Source organism: Xylaria bambusicola, assembly GCF_022495145.1.
Source record: "Xylaria bambusicola strain CBS 139988 unplaced genomic scaffold F5B22scaffold_1, whole genome shotgun sequence".
Taxonomy (NCBI): domain Eukaryota; kingdom Fungi; phylum Ascomycota; class Sordariomycetes; order Xylariales; family Xylariaceae; genus Xylaria; species Xylaria bambusicola.
In genome coordinates this window covers 842,851-856,682 of record NW_025953554.1, presented here as the reverse complement: position 1 = coordinate 856,682, position 13,832 = coordinate 842,851, and the positions used below count along the sequence as shown (strand labels likewise).

Here is a 13,832-nt window from a genome sequence, read left to right as displayed (position 1 = left end):
GTAATTATTAAATTACGCATTGTGATCCTTTCCCCATAGGTGGACGAAATGGTCACGGCACTCGGGGCTTATGGCGACAGATACGTACTCACGAAGTAGTAAGGGCAAAAGATTGTTATGTCGCAACATGATGCAATTGCGGTGATCGTTTCACCCGTTTGGGCAGGACTGAAGCTCACTCATTCCCATAACCACGAAGCATAGCGGGCCGCTGTGTGACAATTTCTCGGCTACATGCCCCCCATATTCGCATTCCAGTCGTGCAACGTGTCAGCCGTGTTATGGCATCAGGTACCTGTCCACGCCTGATTCTATATGTAGGATACATGGCTATAAACATTCAAGGCAAGTCCTGTCTTAGCTCTCCTATTTTTCTGAACTTGACAAATGGCATGCGGGAAGACATTTGTCTAAGCACCACGGGGTTTACTACACCGGCCGGCGCCCCGTTCGGCGTACCACTGATCGTCGAATGGGTGTTATGTGACACGAAACACATGATCTAGAGAAATTACTCGCTGTCCTGGCACCTGAATACACATACGGCTGTTTCGCAGCTTTGAAACAGATACTACCGACTACGACCGTACGGGATTGAAGGAAAGTAGGTCCTCGGGAGGGTCCGATATGGGTTATGCTTATAAGCGCCTGTATAATAATAGATCAACAAAATGTTGGGGCAGAATTGGGGTCCTAAAGCATTGTAGATTAGGTATAGTAGTGACGACGATTGGCAACACATACCTTTGGCAAGATAATAATACGCCCATCCTGAGCAAATGATAGGCGAATGATAGGCCAGCTACGTTGCTACACTGCGTATCGTCGTTGCCGTGTTATGCGACGCCGTGTCGTGCCCAAGTTTTGGTTTTGTATCGGCGCTATCACTGGCCTCCAGTACAGATCGTCAGATTGATCAACCGGCCGGATGTGCTGCCAGGGTGCGACAGAGTCTGAGAGGGGAGGCACTGCCTTCTGCTTCTCGTCATCTCCTGTCCAGACGATTTTGCTGGTCGCAGTCGCACGGCTAAAACGATCGCAGAGCGGTACTGTTACAGCTGTGCGCGATCGATCATGCACATAGCCGCTGGAATACCTAGCACGAATATTGTGCCCCCGCTGCAATTCAATCAACGGCCAGGCTGGGCGAAGGCTGCCCTTGGGGGCAAGCCATGCGGTACAATGTAAAACCGCTGCTGCTATAGGCCGCGGGGGCATATCAATGTGTGTGGCCGGAGGTTGCCGTTCTCGCGGTGGATGGGTGCACAGCAGAAGCATTAACACATTCCGGAATGGACACATACTCATCCCACCCGTAACATATAACTGGTTTTGCCTTCTGCAGGCATACCTTGAATGCATATCTCCACATACATACACCACACGTAGACGGAGATTAAAGCATCTTGTGTCGTTTCTAACTTCTAAGCCACCATGATTGTTTTACTGTAGTATGCTGGCAGGCGGCAGGTATGTAGGTGGTTAGTCTGTTACAATGAAAGATGCTGAGATATCTATCTGATTGCCCGCTATCTCCCTCCCTGACTATCTTTAGCACTACGGCAGCATAACAGAGGATGATACGTTTTAGCCAAGGAAGGTTATACGGCAGTGTAAGTAAGTAGGCGGTGAAAGGGATCGTTAACGACTATGCTAAGGCAGAACATCACGTCCTACGATGATATACAAATTGTACACACTTCGCTCCATAAGTAGTCGTCCTGCCTTACTGTTCATATCATACTACTATGTGTGCATACATGCAGGTTAGTAGTGCAGTCCTGATTTTAGATATCAGACCTTTGACAGGCTAGGTACTGTAGCATACTCTGTACTGCATGCTAGGTATACAGATACATACTTACACCATACTACTCTAATAGTACTTAAACCATTGCATGGCAGTGTGGAGTGAAGCCACACCCAACAGGAGATTAGGCTTGGCTACGCTCGATGCACATGATGCAGTAGTATGTGCAGTAGTAGCTGGCTGAACGGGTTGTGGATTGCATGTGTGGTGATAACGAGCGTGGTGGCCCAGGGGGTTCTCTGTTCTTCTTGGTGGCTGCCGAAGACCGTCTGGCTCTCTGTCGGTCTGCGCATGTGTGACATACATGTACCGTAGGTAGTGTACGATGCGATGCGATGATGTTGTTGCTGTCGTTGTCGTTGTTGCTGTCGTGGGCTTGTGCTTGGGAGCGTTGTGTTCTCACATTAGACCAGCCACAAACTTCAACGTCTTTTCGCCTAACAGATCAGGCCCGCTTACCAGCCAACCTCCCACCAAACCCTCCGTTTTCGATCTTGTAAGGAGAGACTACACGTGCTGTTGTCCAAATTCTAGATAGTGCCTACATCTGGACGTAGGGAGCAAGTATGGGATTTCATCCCAACCTTCCAATACAAACAGACAGCCCCTTAATTGTCTGTCTCATGCACTACCTACCTACATAGTAGTTGCGCTACCCACCTCAAAATGCAGTCTACTGCAATGCGACCGAGCCTAACTGGGTCACCAAATATTCCGAATCAGCAGTTATCGACCGGCTATCGACAACCTAAAGCCTGTAGTTGCGTGTCCCGCGCAGAAATGGGCTACACTACAAGATTCATAGTACGCCCCGGATATCGTGCATTGATCGGGTGGGCCCTTCTGGGGTTTCCCTTTGTCTTGCATCTTGACCGCCTTCTCATCAACGCTCACGACACACGTCCTCTACGCATCTGATCCGTCTAAAGGGTTTGACTTACTCGTCTATCCCGGTCACCTTCTCCGGATACCTGCAACGCTATTGAGGACAGAACAGGCAATTGACGAGAAGAAAAATTTTCGTGTCCGAAAGAGAGCTTGCTCGCATTACAGAGTCCTGTCCCAAGAGAATCAATCCTTCACCGCTCCCTCTGCCAACCTTCTCCAAGTCGTGTATCCCCGGGACTTGTGAAGATATTCGAGGATCAAAAGATAGAACTGCCGAGCATTCTACAAAGTTCCCACGAGCAAAGCTGGTTACTACTACCATGACTGCATCAGCTGGTCTCGATGTCAAGGCGATCTTGCTAGACATTGGTAAGGCACCATGCTTTTCCTCCTTCCATAGTCTTATCATTACTCGTGTCGGGTTCCTTATCGTAGGGGTCGCCTGCATTAGCCTGAAGTATTAGCTAATGGCGTCGCGAACAGAGGGCACTGTTTGTCCAATCTCCTTTGTCAAAGATGTCTTGGTAAGGCCCAGCCTTTTTCGCTTCATGTGAATGTGTCGCGTCATATTTGCGTCTGCGAGACCCCCTACAAGTAGACTTAGACAACGTTGTCAATCTTACTGCCTACCTACCTTGCTGGCACCCCACGCTATTCAGAATAGGGGCCTCGATCAGCAACCTCCCGCGTCGTGACCTTGTGACCGTTACATGCTCCGTAGCTTCGGGCATTGGCTTGTCGCAACAAACACCCCCATACAGTTTGGGCCTTCGCTGATCTTGGAACATGTCTTATTATTCGTTATTCATTGACGTCTACCGGCTGATATTGTCGCAGAGGCTTACCCTTCATAATGTTGTGAGCTAACACGTCGTCTCAGTTCCCCTATGCTCTGAAAGTTCTCCCAGAAACTCTTGAGACCCAGTGGGATAACCCAAGTTTCGCCAAGTACAAGGATGCATTTCCCCCGGAATACAGAACATCCAAGGATGAAATGGCTGCCCATGTTCGGGATCTGATGGACAAAGATGTAAAGATCGCCTACTTGAAGAGCCTTCAGGGATACTTGTGGGAAGAGGGTTACGCAGCGGGACATTTGAAAGCGCCCCTATTTCCAGACGTAGCCGAGAAGCTCCGTACATGGCATCAAAATGGCCTCAAAATCATGATTTACTCCTCTGGGTCTGTCCCGGCACAGAAGCTATTATTCAAGCATACAAATGCTGAGCCATCGGACCTAACGCCCCTCATCTCGGACTGGTTTGATACCGTAAACGCTGGGTTGAAGCAAGAACGAAAGAGCTACCAGACGATCGCGGAAGCTCACCCGGAAATCCCGGTTGGGGAGTGGCTATTCCTCAGTGACAACGCAAAGGAAGTTGACGCAGCCATTGCCGCGGGGATGCAGAGTATGGTTGTACAGCGTCCCGGCAATCCAAAGCTCCCACCAAACGTGAGAGGACGGCTTCCACTTATAGAATCGTTCACCCAAATTTGAAAAATGGCGGGGTAGAGGTGACAGCGCTTCTCTGAGCCGATCTCCGGACGAGAATTGACTTGACCCGAGTCAAAGAGGCCGCCGTAGATGGCTGGATCGAGCGGAGAATGCCAAAAAAGCAATTGAACAGCATTATGTCGGCGCCCATACTAGCACGCGAACACCCACCTGCTTGCTGTAGGCAGTGTCGGTACTGTAGACGAGGCAGGCCAAGGTCACATAGTCATGTCGCTTATAAAGACATTCGCCTGAAAATGGTTTCATGGTTCAATAGATTTTGTGACTTAAATAAGTTAGACTAGATACAAAAGGTAGCTGATGATACACCTGCGCTACGATATATTGATGCTTCAGAAAAGTGCTCATATCGCCCTCACGTGATCACCTTTGCCAACCAGCTGGTCTTGAGATATAAATGCAAAGGCTCATTAAACACCCCGAGATTCAACGAAGGCTTTGTACATGCAGAATGCATATTTACATTAGACGCTCGCTACAGCTGCTCTACGCTATCCGTAGTGGCCTCTACGCATATTTTTGAAGCGCTTCTCGTGGCACGAGGCATGGTAGCGAGTCGTTCACGTCGCCACTAGGTATGCAGGGGGTTGCATTTCTGGCGCTGCAGCAGGCGGTAATTTGCCATCCATTGGCAAAGTAAGGCTTTAAGTCTTGCGCCAAATGCGGTGATAGGGGATGGCGTTGGAAGTTGAGACCCTGGCGGCCGACCTAGAGCATCTTCCCCAGCCTGGGGTACGTTACAAGAGCGTTACCGGGGAGCGCCTCGAAACCGATGGCGCCTTCATGTACGATTCATTCGTTTTTAAGAAGTTAGACAGATTAAATGATTTTAGGATTGATTACCTATGTTTCATTTCAATCTTCGCTCCACGAAAACCTGCAGCTACAAGCAAGATACTCCTTCACCCCATGCTGCTCTGCAACCTATCTGAGGTATCTCGATATAGTAGACCATGGAGATCGCATTAATTTGTAAATACCTAAACTTTGGGGAATTGCCAATCGATTGATAATTCACCCATTGCTATCGCAACGGGAGTGGCCAGCAAATGCCGATCTAATCTTAACGGTCGAATGCTGGTTTACTTTATACCTACCGTACCATGACGACAACACGGCATATCAGCCTTCCAATAAGATATGTAACTTAGCATATGCAAGACATTGGCTAAGTAGCGAGGTCGCGAATATACATCGTCTCACGTCAGCTCAAACAGAGACATACATCCAATGTAGGGACATAGGTATCTCAACGGGTAAATCAACGCTTAGACATAACCAAGACATGAATAACATGAAGTTTGAATACAACGAGAACGTACCTGGTAGTCCATTGCAGGGTACTTCATGTTACCTACTAATTTGATCTTTGCTTTCTACTATGTACAAACGAAGAGATCCTCACGTGGGCCAAGCAGCGGCGCGAGAAGCGATATTGAAACCGACATCCACATAGCCACCACTTCATACACGGAGATGAGCCCGGTGTGTTACGCATACGTAGCACAGCACAGCATAGCATAGGTAGCATAGCCCAGAGGAACAATGCACGACCAAATATATTTATCTACGTACCGCATGTGTCTACAATACCTATGCAATTGCACTGCACCACATGGCCCACGCAATTTTGCCAGACATGACGCCGAAGGGATGGATACACGACATGAAAAGGGAAGTTTCTTAGGTAGCCCTTTTTCCCAGATGGCATGCAATGCCGCAATGTCTCGATCGACACCTATAGGATTACCTCCCCATACACCATACCTACTGTACCAGGCAACAATGTTTCCCTTTCCCCCAACATTTCCTTCTCGACTAGACCCAAGCCCGCCCGCCCGCAGATCGCGCCGGCGCCTCTTAGAAACGGGGCGGGCGGGCTTCGGATCTTCGCCACTTTGGACGTGTAATGTAGAACGTGAAAGAAGAATCCCAAGACAGCGTAATCGTATTGGGACTGTATTACACAATATGCGAGTACTCAGGTATCTGATAAGAGCAAGTACATCATGTATCCAGCACTTAACTAACCTCTAGATATGTTTAAGGGCCGAATGCTTAACTGATCGAAGTCGGGGTAAAGAGGATCTAGCGCAGCGTAGTGTTGAAGTCCGGTCGAGCTTCGCGGAATCAGGAAAAGCTAGGTTCGCATAATGCATACAGGCCGTCACGCGACGAAACGCGCTTGCAGTTAGTCGATATCGTCCCACGATCTCATGATATCTACCTATCTATTCCCACCCATATCTGCGTTAAAGTAGCGCAGAGTTGTAATTTCCCATGGCGCACGTACTGAGTACAGCAGCTGCCATGCTATTCGCAATGAGATCAAATGAACACACCACACAGCCAAGCTAACTTTCAAGATTTGTTGGGTTTTGGCTACATGACTACGTGCAGCTAGCTAGACAGCTCAACTCGCATGGGATGCTTGAGGCAGCGAGCAAATCATCGATGGTACCGCTCGAGCCCCGTCCACGGTATCATTCCCAGACTTGTGCAACCAATTGGCGTAGGTTCCACAGTTTGAGGATTGAACAGAACGTCTTAAGCATCCCGAGTACTGATGCGTCCCGTGTTTGCCTCTTCATTGATGGAATACTGTGTACTGTGTGTGTACTTCTTCTCTTACATCGCATTGCATCGCATCACCATGGTAATGGCCCGGACCCTGATCGACGCGTGTTCGTCACCCCTTCGTGCTGAGAGGACTCCTCGAGCTCTCCAGATTGTCGAATGAATGAACGCACAGCGCCGGCATTTTGAGTCGCCTGACTTCATTTGCGCCATCTCGTTGGTTCGGCCAACAAGGCCATCCCCGCTCCCAGACACCCTCACTCTGGAGGGTAAAAGTGGTTGCGGGGTAACTATCAAGCGACTGATAAGCCTAAGTGGCGATCTCTTGACGAAGGAAGATAGCCATTGGGGAAGCCTTGGGGATTCCAAACAGCGGTCGCAAATAGATTCCTACGCTAGGTAATAAGGAAGCTCACGGGACTGGCCGAAGACCATCAACGTGCGTTATCTGAAGCCAATTCTTGATCATCAGTTTATCAGTTATGAGTTGTCCCAACAAGTTGATGGGAGATCGACAACCTACCGAATATCCGCGCTAGCAGGTAGTCTTTAGTTAATTGCGCTTGAATGGTTAGGAGAATAGCACCGAGGGTCGAACAACTGACTCGTTATCTATTCCTCTCAACCAGCCGAACCACGGAGGACAATTGAGAAATTATTCCTTGTGGAACCGGAGCGAAGCTCAACCTTCTTGAAGATTGGAATTTTGGCCGGAGCGCATGATGTCCTCCTCCAAAGATAATAAACTAGTTTTTGCGTGACTTTGCTGTGATTTTTGACATATCCGAGAGTGTTCATGATCATCTCCAATAGCGCTTCATTCATGTACCTTGAATTCGTGACACATGGTGCGGGCAGGACTAGAAACAGACATGGAAATGCATCGTGCGATGATGCCGTATGAGGCTTCAAGAAATCCAATGTTCGTAGAAGCATCTCACCTCGTCCTTGAGCATCAGGAACGAAGTTCAAAACTAGTGATAGGCTAATGATATCAAAAGTTTCCGTGCCATCTGTTGGCAACGGCCTTTTCATGAAGTCTTGCTGAATGATGCCATCACCTTGACTATTGAGGTCAATTCTCTCCATGTCAAAGAAGCCACTCTTGGAGCATTCATTTGTCGTGCTAAGGGCACCGACTTCTAGCATACGCACTGAGCCATCCGCTGTCAGGCCCGATGCATGAAACTTGGGCTTGAGCCATTCCATCAATACTCGTGAGCTGTCTCCACCACGATCATTGCGCTGGCCTTGAAGGCTTGCTTGTTGGTACTTCTGAATACCACCTAAAGCAGAAATCTCTGCTTCAATCTTGGTCTCGGAAGCCTTGTCCCCTTTGGCAACAGCTTGTGCCTTTTTCTTCTCTAGCTGGTGGATGGTGTTAATGAGTCCTCTTGTGGCTTTGCGTGATATCGATTTTGATTTTTTGATGGTTGGTGGCCGTCCTTGGGCCAATGTCTTGATTGGTCGCTTCTTCTTGTTAACAGTCATCTTATAGATAGATACCTGATGAAAGCAAAAGTGAGAATCAGGGGTTGAGACATCGTCAAAATATAGAAAATGTGATAGAGATAGGTTAAGACACCCCTGGTGCATGAATAATCCGTAGTAATTGTTCATAAGGTGGTCAATGCGCTCCTATGTAAACTCGAGCCTTAGTGCTTCCAAAGGTTCTCACCAATGCCTTATCTGACCTTATCAGAAGCTTATCGAGCGCTTGGACCACTGATAACACTTTGACCCTAAACGCTCCACCACAATTCCCTTTGTCAAGTCAAAATTAGCTTTGGTGAAATTCGTCTTTTTCCTCCCCAATCCACGACGCCAACCGACGACAACCTCATCACCGGTCGCCCAACGCCCAATTCCGACAACATGGGTCCCAAAGTTTCTGCGAAAGGTACTACCTGAACCTCCTATCCATCGACGACAGCGTCAAATCTCCGATATGCCTCCAAAGGTTGATTCCCGCATGGGTTCGGCCTGTCCGTCGCATCAGCAGTAGACAATGTTGCGTAGTTCTTTGAAAAAAGGGCGTATGCTGATGCTTCTCAACACAGACGGCAAGCCCAAGGGGCTCAAGAAGGCCTCTGCTGCCGCCAAGGCTGCTGTATGTATTTGATGGTTTACCCCGCGACGGCATATTCTCGATTGATTCACTGACTCTATTTAGCTCCGTGGTGACAACCCCAACAAGAAGCGCAAGGTCAGAACGTCTACCACATTCCACCGCCCCAAGTAAGTCAATCGCAGTGTACTTGCCTAGTAAACACCTGGGTTTGTTAAATACGTTCCTTACTAATATCATCTCCAGGACCTTGGCTCTGTCTCGGGCGCCCAAGTACCACCGAAAGTCGATCGCCCATGAGCCCCGCCTGGACGAGCACAAGAGTACGTTATCCCTGGAATCTTCCTTTGTTTCGGTTACTGGCGAAAGCGAGTATATCTCGACAAGGCAACGAACGTGCCTGGGAGCATTAGGCCCCCCTGTGTCCGTGTCTATCTGTAATTGCTAACTCAAATGAACCATAGTCATCGTCCACCCTTTGAACACCGAGTCTGCCATGAAGAAGCTTGAGGAGCACAACACCCTTGTCGTACGTACACAGTCTTTTTGCGCTGCCAAGTGCAAATCATTTCAGTAAACTGCAACTAACACTTGCGAAGTTCATTGTCGATGTCAAGTCCAACAAGGCCCAGATCAAGCAAGCTCTCAAGAAGCTCTACGAGATCGACGTCGTCAAAATCAACACCCTCATCCGACCCGATGGCAAGAAGAAGGCCTATTGCAAGCTCACCCCTGACGTCGATGCTCTCGATATCGCCGCCACCAAGCTTGCTCTGGTTTAGTAGCCGGGTGTTTTTTGTGTGGGATTGGGCGTGTATGGTTTATGCTGCTCGTACTGAGTGTTACGAAACGCTCCGAGCTGAATGAAACTGGCATTGAGAACGGCGTTCCATCGGATCATGGTTATGTGTTTAATGAACAAACAAAAAGTGACCTTCATGCGCCAGGGCAATGTGAATATTCGCCTTCTATTCTATCCTATTGTTACAACGTGAACAGCCATTATTCGTGACTTGTAGTAAACTCGCATCATATAGGCTTGAAGAGATACTCGGAAGCCCATAATCTCCGTTTCGTCGGTAGATTGAGACCTCTTACGTGATAGATCATACGTAGAGCGCCAAGCGATGTGTATACCGATAATTTAAAGGAAGTTGTGTGATCTATTTTAGTTCTGACGAATGTTCTGTAAATGCTTCATCGTCAAGGTGCTAACGTCGAAGAAGCGCTCAGCGCAGTTCGCCATACAGCTCTCCTCCGTCTTGTCGAGCTTGCCGTTCCTGATCGATCCCGTGATGCACTTCCTGAAGCAGACGTCGGTCAGGGAGTGGACGGCTAGAAAGGAAACATGGGGGGTTAGCGCACGATCTCTTTCGGAAGGGGTTTTGGAGGGGTGGGAGTGCTAGATGAGCTTAAGCAAGAGAGCAATGGGGCTTGTTAAGTCTTTGGATAACGTATGGATGTTTGTATGAGTGTATACGTAGATGTAGACGTACTGGCTTGCACGCGAGCCTTCTGGTTCTCGTTCTGCAGGAACTGGCGGAGCTCGGTCTTGTCCTGGTCGTTCAGCTTGTCGAGGTCAGCTGTCTCGAGCGAGAGATTGTCCATTGTGACTGGCTGTCGGTCTTTTTTGGTCCTGCTGTGGTTCCGTAGCTTCTGTCGGTCGGCAAACGGGAGGGTTAAATGGATATCGGAGGTTTAGGTTGGCTGGCTTTGGAGTATGATGAGCGGGCGCGGTGTTGAGGTTGAGTGAGGTCGTTAATGCGGGCAAGGAAATTTCACGGTGCTCTTATCTTATCACCGATGGGGAACTTCGTGCAGTTGTAGGTGCTGGGGAAAAGCTGCACAACCTACGGATATCTACCTCCTTCAGCACTTGATGAGAAATTTGGAATTCTATAAAGCTGAGGATTATATATAGATATAAATTCTAGTTATTGTGGCTATTGAAAGGTTTGAATAGAGCCTGACAACGACCGAATCGTGCGGCCGAAGGTGGTAGTATACGATGTGTGAGCTGAGCCCGGTCCTTCGCTTGGACTAAAAATGCAGTGAACTTCTGCTCGGTGTCTAGGATTTTTGGGGTTGTATGAAAAAACCGCAGCTCGCCGTCCATCGATATCATATAGTGAAAGCACTAGTTATTCCTTCTTATTTAAAGGACAGCATTCGAGATGCTGCAAGGCAATTCGGCTTGTTAGGTGTAGCTATAACCTTTGACTAGAAAACTAAAAGCGCCTAGAATTTGTCTTATCTAGTATCACATTTTGATTTCATATTATAGATTCTATCTACACGCTATATATATTTGTACGGGTTCATGATCCCATTCTGCAACAAGTATTAGTGGTAGTGGTCAAATCATCGGCTATGTACAGCATAGGAAACTTACTGGATCGTATAGATTCTTGATTTGCTTCATGAGATCGATCATAGCATCGTTTCTGCTGAATCCGAGGTACTTCTTCTTGGCTATGCCAATACCGTGCTCAGCACTTATACTTCCGTTGATCTTGCCGATCCATTCGTAGACAAATGGCTCTAGCACCTCTTCGACTCGCTTGTCGTATCTCCGGACGGCAACGTTGAGATGTAGGTTGCAGTCACCCATGTGACCGTATCCGACAACCTCCACGACAGGGAAATCATCAGTGTCACCTTTCAGTCCGGCGGCCTCGATCCTTTCCCTAGTTTCATCCACTAGCCTATATAAATCTTTCAAAGGTATCGAAACATCGTATTTGTAGGTACCTCCAAAGTGGCCTACACACTCTGTAATACCCTCTCGCTGGCTCCATAACGACTTAATCTGTGTTTCGTCTTGCGCCACGACGCCATCAGAGATAATTTCCTTTTCCATGACGTCCTCTAGGAACTTCTCCAGCTTTGCAGCATCGTGGTCTGAGTTAGACCCAGTGGTCTCGATGAGGCAGTAAAACGGGTGTTCACCCTCTAGAGGTCGCTTGTTCTGGCGTACTCTATACACCATGTCCTGGCTGTAAGAGTCCATCAGCTCAAATGCTGAGAGAATCTCGGAAAGCTGAGACTTGGCCTCTCTGAAAGCTTGCTGGATTTTCTCGAAAGAGTCAGCGCCAAGGAATGCAACATTGACAGCCTTGCCCCTTTGCGGGCATTGTATTGAAATTGCAGTGATCATGCCGATGGTGCCTTCACCTCCAATGAACAGCTGCTTAAGGTCATAACCAGTGTTATTCTTGCGTAGCGTGCAGAGGTCTTCTACAATCGTACCGTTGGGGAGGACCGCTTCTATGCCCAACACACTACCGTGCAAACTTCCGTACCGGAGTAGACGAAGACCACCAGCGTTTGTAGACACATTACCGCCAATGTGGCAGGATCCCTTCGCGCCGAGGTCAAGAGGGAATAAGTATCCTTTCTCGGCGAGGAACTGGTCCGCTACTTCTAGGACAACACCAGCATCGGCAACCAGGACACCGCTCACTTCGTCGAAGGACCGAATCTGGTTCATGCGACTCATGTTGACGACGATCTCGTCAAACACGGGCACCGAGCCTCCAACTAACCCTGTATTGCCGCCCTGAGGCACCACAGCCAGCATGTTGTCATTGCAGTACTTCAGGATCTTGCTGACCTCTTCAGTGGATCCAGGCTTAAGCACAAGCTTGCAGTGGCCGCGGTACTTCCTCATCCAATCGCAATTATAAGACTCCATGTCGTCGACCGAGACGTCGGCGGTGACGCCGTCGATGAGCGCCGAGTCCTTGCCTAGCAACTCGCGGAAGTAGGCCACATGGTCGGCGGTGATCTGTGAGAACCGCGGGTCGCGCTTGATCTCGGGATAGCTGTCGGTGGTATACTTTCCTTGGCGCGGAGCCGAGGCGCGGAGACGCGTCGTCGGCGTGCTCGAGAGGCAGCGGTGGAGGGCAGCAGCGGGAGATCCGGGGTGGCAGGCGCTCAGGGCTGTTCTGCTCAGCAGCCCGCCGGGCGTCGACATGCGCCGGGCAATCGGCGCTAGTCTGGATCTGCAAGCCATTTGCTGAGAGGCGCCCTGCTTGTCTGAAGGGATACGCGTGGATCCTGAGAGAAAAAAGAATCATATAAAAATAAATTCATTAATCGGAAACGAAGAAGCGACGGAAAAGTGGCGCCCGCCCGATAGGTGCGGTTTCGGAGCTCGGCGGCGATTGCCTACTTAGTCGGAACATGTATCGTCTCTTCGGACGCCAAGTTTGATTTGTAGGAAACATAGCTTACGGTAAGTACACACGTAACAACGGCAAGGTGTCAATTTCCTCGTAGATTATGATTCCACGAGGTATTCAGTGTGTCTTCTTATACTATCAACGATGCCCACGTCTGTGCAGACTGGGGTTGCTCTAATAGCCTAAAATGTTCTCTTACACGAACGGGCGAGGCAGTCAGATACAATATTAAGGTTCTTGCTGATGGCGGCTGTTTTGGTTGCGGACATCAAACGACCAACCGGTTTTCTAGAACCTAAGGTTAAATTTTAACATCATCCTCTTGCAGATATGCCTTGCTCTGCAGTAAGTTCGAATGACGAGGCGTCAGCTAAACTTAGTGGCGCTTATTCTGACCGCTGGCATATAGCAGTTTATATCAACACTGCGCCTATTTGTTGAAGATAGAGATTCTGGTTATAAATCGGCTGTTGCTATTCTGGGCAAGTGATTGGGTGTTGTAGGCTGTTCATGCATTGTCCTCAAGCTGACTGGGCACTTCATGCAACGAACCAACTGGACTAGGGGACATTGTCCTCTAGCTTTCGTTTGTGAAACGACGTAAATCTCGAAGCTTTCTGGAAATCGAGTACTATTCACTCATGGTGCTTATGTGATTCTATCCCACTTCGTAGAGTGTGTCTAGAATCGAATGTTCAAGCTCTCATTACAGGACACTGAAAGGATGCGAGAGTAAAGCCAACCCCTGACAGAGGGCGAGGGTAGATGACGATGGGCTACGGTAGGCTG

At 48.8% G+C, this 13,832-nt stretch overlaps 5 protein-coding genes across 5 annotated transcripts; 2 read left to right on the top strand and 3 right to left on the bottom strand.

Moving 5' to 3' along the window:
- Window positions 1–2,873: 2,873 nt before the first annotated feature.
- On the top strand, window positions 2,874–4,559 carry F5B22DRAFT_11454 (enolase-phosphatase E1). Its single transcript, XM_047968810.1, has 3 exons — window positions 2,874–3,067; window positions 3,182–3,222; window positions 3,579–4,559. Exons 1-3 carry the CDS (start codon window positions 3,019–3,021, stop codon window positions 4,194–4,196), a joined length of 708 nt encoding a protein of 235 aa, XP_047836327.1. The 5' UTR covers window positions 2,874–3,018; the 3' UTR covers window positions 4,197–4,559.
- Window positions 4,560–7,412: 2,853 nt separating this feature from the next.
- Window positions 7,413–8,282, bottom strand: F5B22DRAFT_640910 (putative methyltransferase-domain-containing protein; the record flags this gene model as incomplete). Its single annotated transcript, XM_047977906.1, has 1 exon — window positions 7,413–8,282. One exon carries the CDS (start codon window positions 8,280–8,282, stop codon window positions 7,413–7,415), a length of 870 nt encoding a protein of 289 aa, XP_047836326.1.
- Window positions 8,283–8,398: 116 nt separating this feature from the next.
- F5B22DRAFT_582886 (60S ribosomal protein L25-like protein) lies at window positions 8,399–10,378 on the top strand. Its single transcript, XM_047973335.1, has 6 exons — window positions 8,399–8,691; window positions 8,852–8,901; window positions 8,965–9,029; window positions 9,106–9,182; window positions 9,324–9,388; window positions 9,459–10,378. The coding sequence occupies exons 1-6, from the start codon at window positions 8,667–8,669 to the stop codon at window positions 9,639–9,641; spliced, it is 465 nt and encodes a 154-aa protein (XP_047836325.1). The 5' UTR covers window positions 8,399–8,666; the 3' UTR covers window positions 9,642–10,378.
- On the bottom strand, window positions 9,884–10,675 carry F5B22DRAFT_11293 (Tim10/DDP family zinc finger protein). The gene is made up of 2 exons (XM_047968793.1): window positions 10,356–10,675; window positions 9,884–10,194 (listed from the first exon to the last, which is right to left on the bottom strand). Exons 1-2 carry the CDS (start codon window positions 10,465–10,467, stop codon window positions 10,028–10,030), a joined length of 279 nt encoding a protein of 92 aa, XP_047836324.1. The 5' UTR covers window positions 10,468–10,675; the 3' UTR covers window positions 9,884–10,027.
- Window positions 10,676–11,070: 395 nt separating this feature from the next.
- Window positions 11,071–13,109, bottom strand: F5B22DRAFT_11291 (uncharacterized protein). Its single transcript, XM_047968792.1, has 2 exons — window positions 11,252–13,109; window positions 11,071–11,190 (listed from the first exon to the last, which is right to left on the bottom strand). The coding sequence occupies exons 1-2, from the start codon at window positions 12,872–12,874 to the stop codon at window positions 11,158–11,160; spliced, it is 1,656 nt and encodes a 551-aa protein (XP_047836323.1). The 5' UTR covers window positions 12,875–13,109; the 3' UTR covers window positions 11,071–11,157.
- Window positions 13,110–13,832: the final 723 nt, after the last annotated feature.

What these genes read in the sequence shown, in the direction of transcription:
- F5B22DRAFT_11454 (XM_047968810.1), top strand. Translation starts at nt 3,019, where the DNA reads ATGACTGCATCAGCTGGTCTCGATGTCAAGGCGATCTTGCTAGACATT. An exon ending in GGCGATCTTGCTAGACATTG is followed by an intron (nt 3,068 to 3,181) that starts GTAAGGCACCAT and finishes CGTCGCGAACAG; the next exon opens with AGGGCACTGTTTGTCCAATC. An exon ending in CCTTTGTCAAAGATGTCTTG is followed by an intron (nt 3,223 to 3,578) that starts GTAAGGCCCAGC and finishes ACGTCGTCTCAG; the next exon opens with TTCCCCTATGCTCTGAAAGT.
- F5B22DRAFT_582886 (XM_047973335.1), top strand. Translation starts at nt 8,667, where the DNA reads ATGGGTCCCAAAGTTTCTGCGAAAG. An exon ending in TCCCAAAGTTTCTGCGAAAG is followed by an intron (nt 8,692 to 8,851) that starts GTACTACCTGAA and finishes TTCTCAACACAG; the next exon opens with ACGGCAAGCCCAAGGGGCTC. An exon ending in CTGCTGCCGCCAAGGCTGCT is followed by an intron (nt 8,902 to 8,964) that starts GTATGTATTTGA and finishes GACTCTATTTAG; the next exon opens with CTCCGTGGTGACAACCCCAA.
- F5B22DRAFT_11293 (XM_047968793.1), bottom strand. Translation starts at nt 10,467, where the DNA reads ATGGACAATCTCTCGCTCGAGACAGCTGACCTCGACAAGCTGAACGAC. An exon ending in GAAGGCTCGCGTGCAAGCCA is followed by an intron (nt 10,195 to 10,355) that starts GTACGTCTACAT and finishes TTTCCTTTCTAG; the next exon opens with CCGTCCACTCCCTGACCGAC.
- F5B22DRAFT_11291 (XM_047968792.1), bottom strand. Translation starts at nt 12,874, where the DNA reads ATGGCTTGCAGATCCAGACTAGCGCCGATTGCCCGGCGCATGTCGACG. An exon ending in TCAAGAATCTATACGATCCA is followed by an intron (nt 11,191 to 11,251) that starts GTAAGTTTCCTA and finishes TACTTGTTGCAG; the next exon opens with AATGGGATCATGAACCCGTA.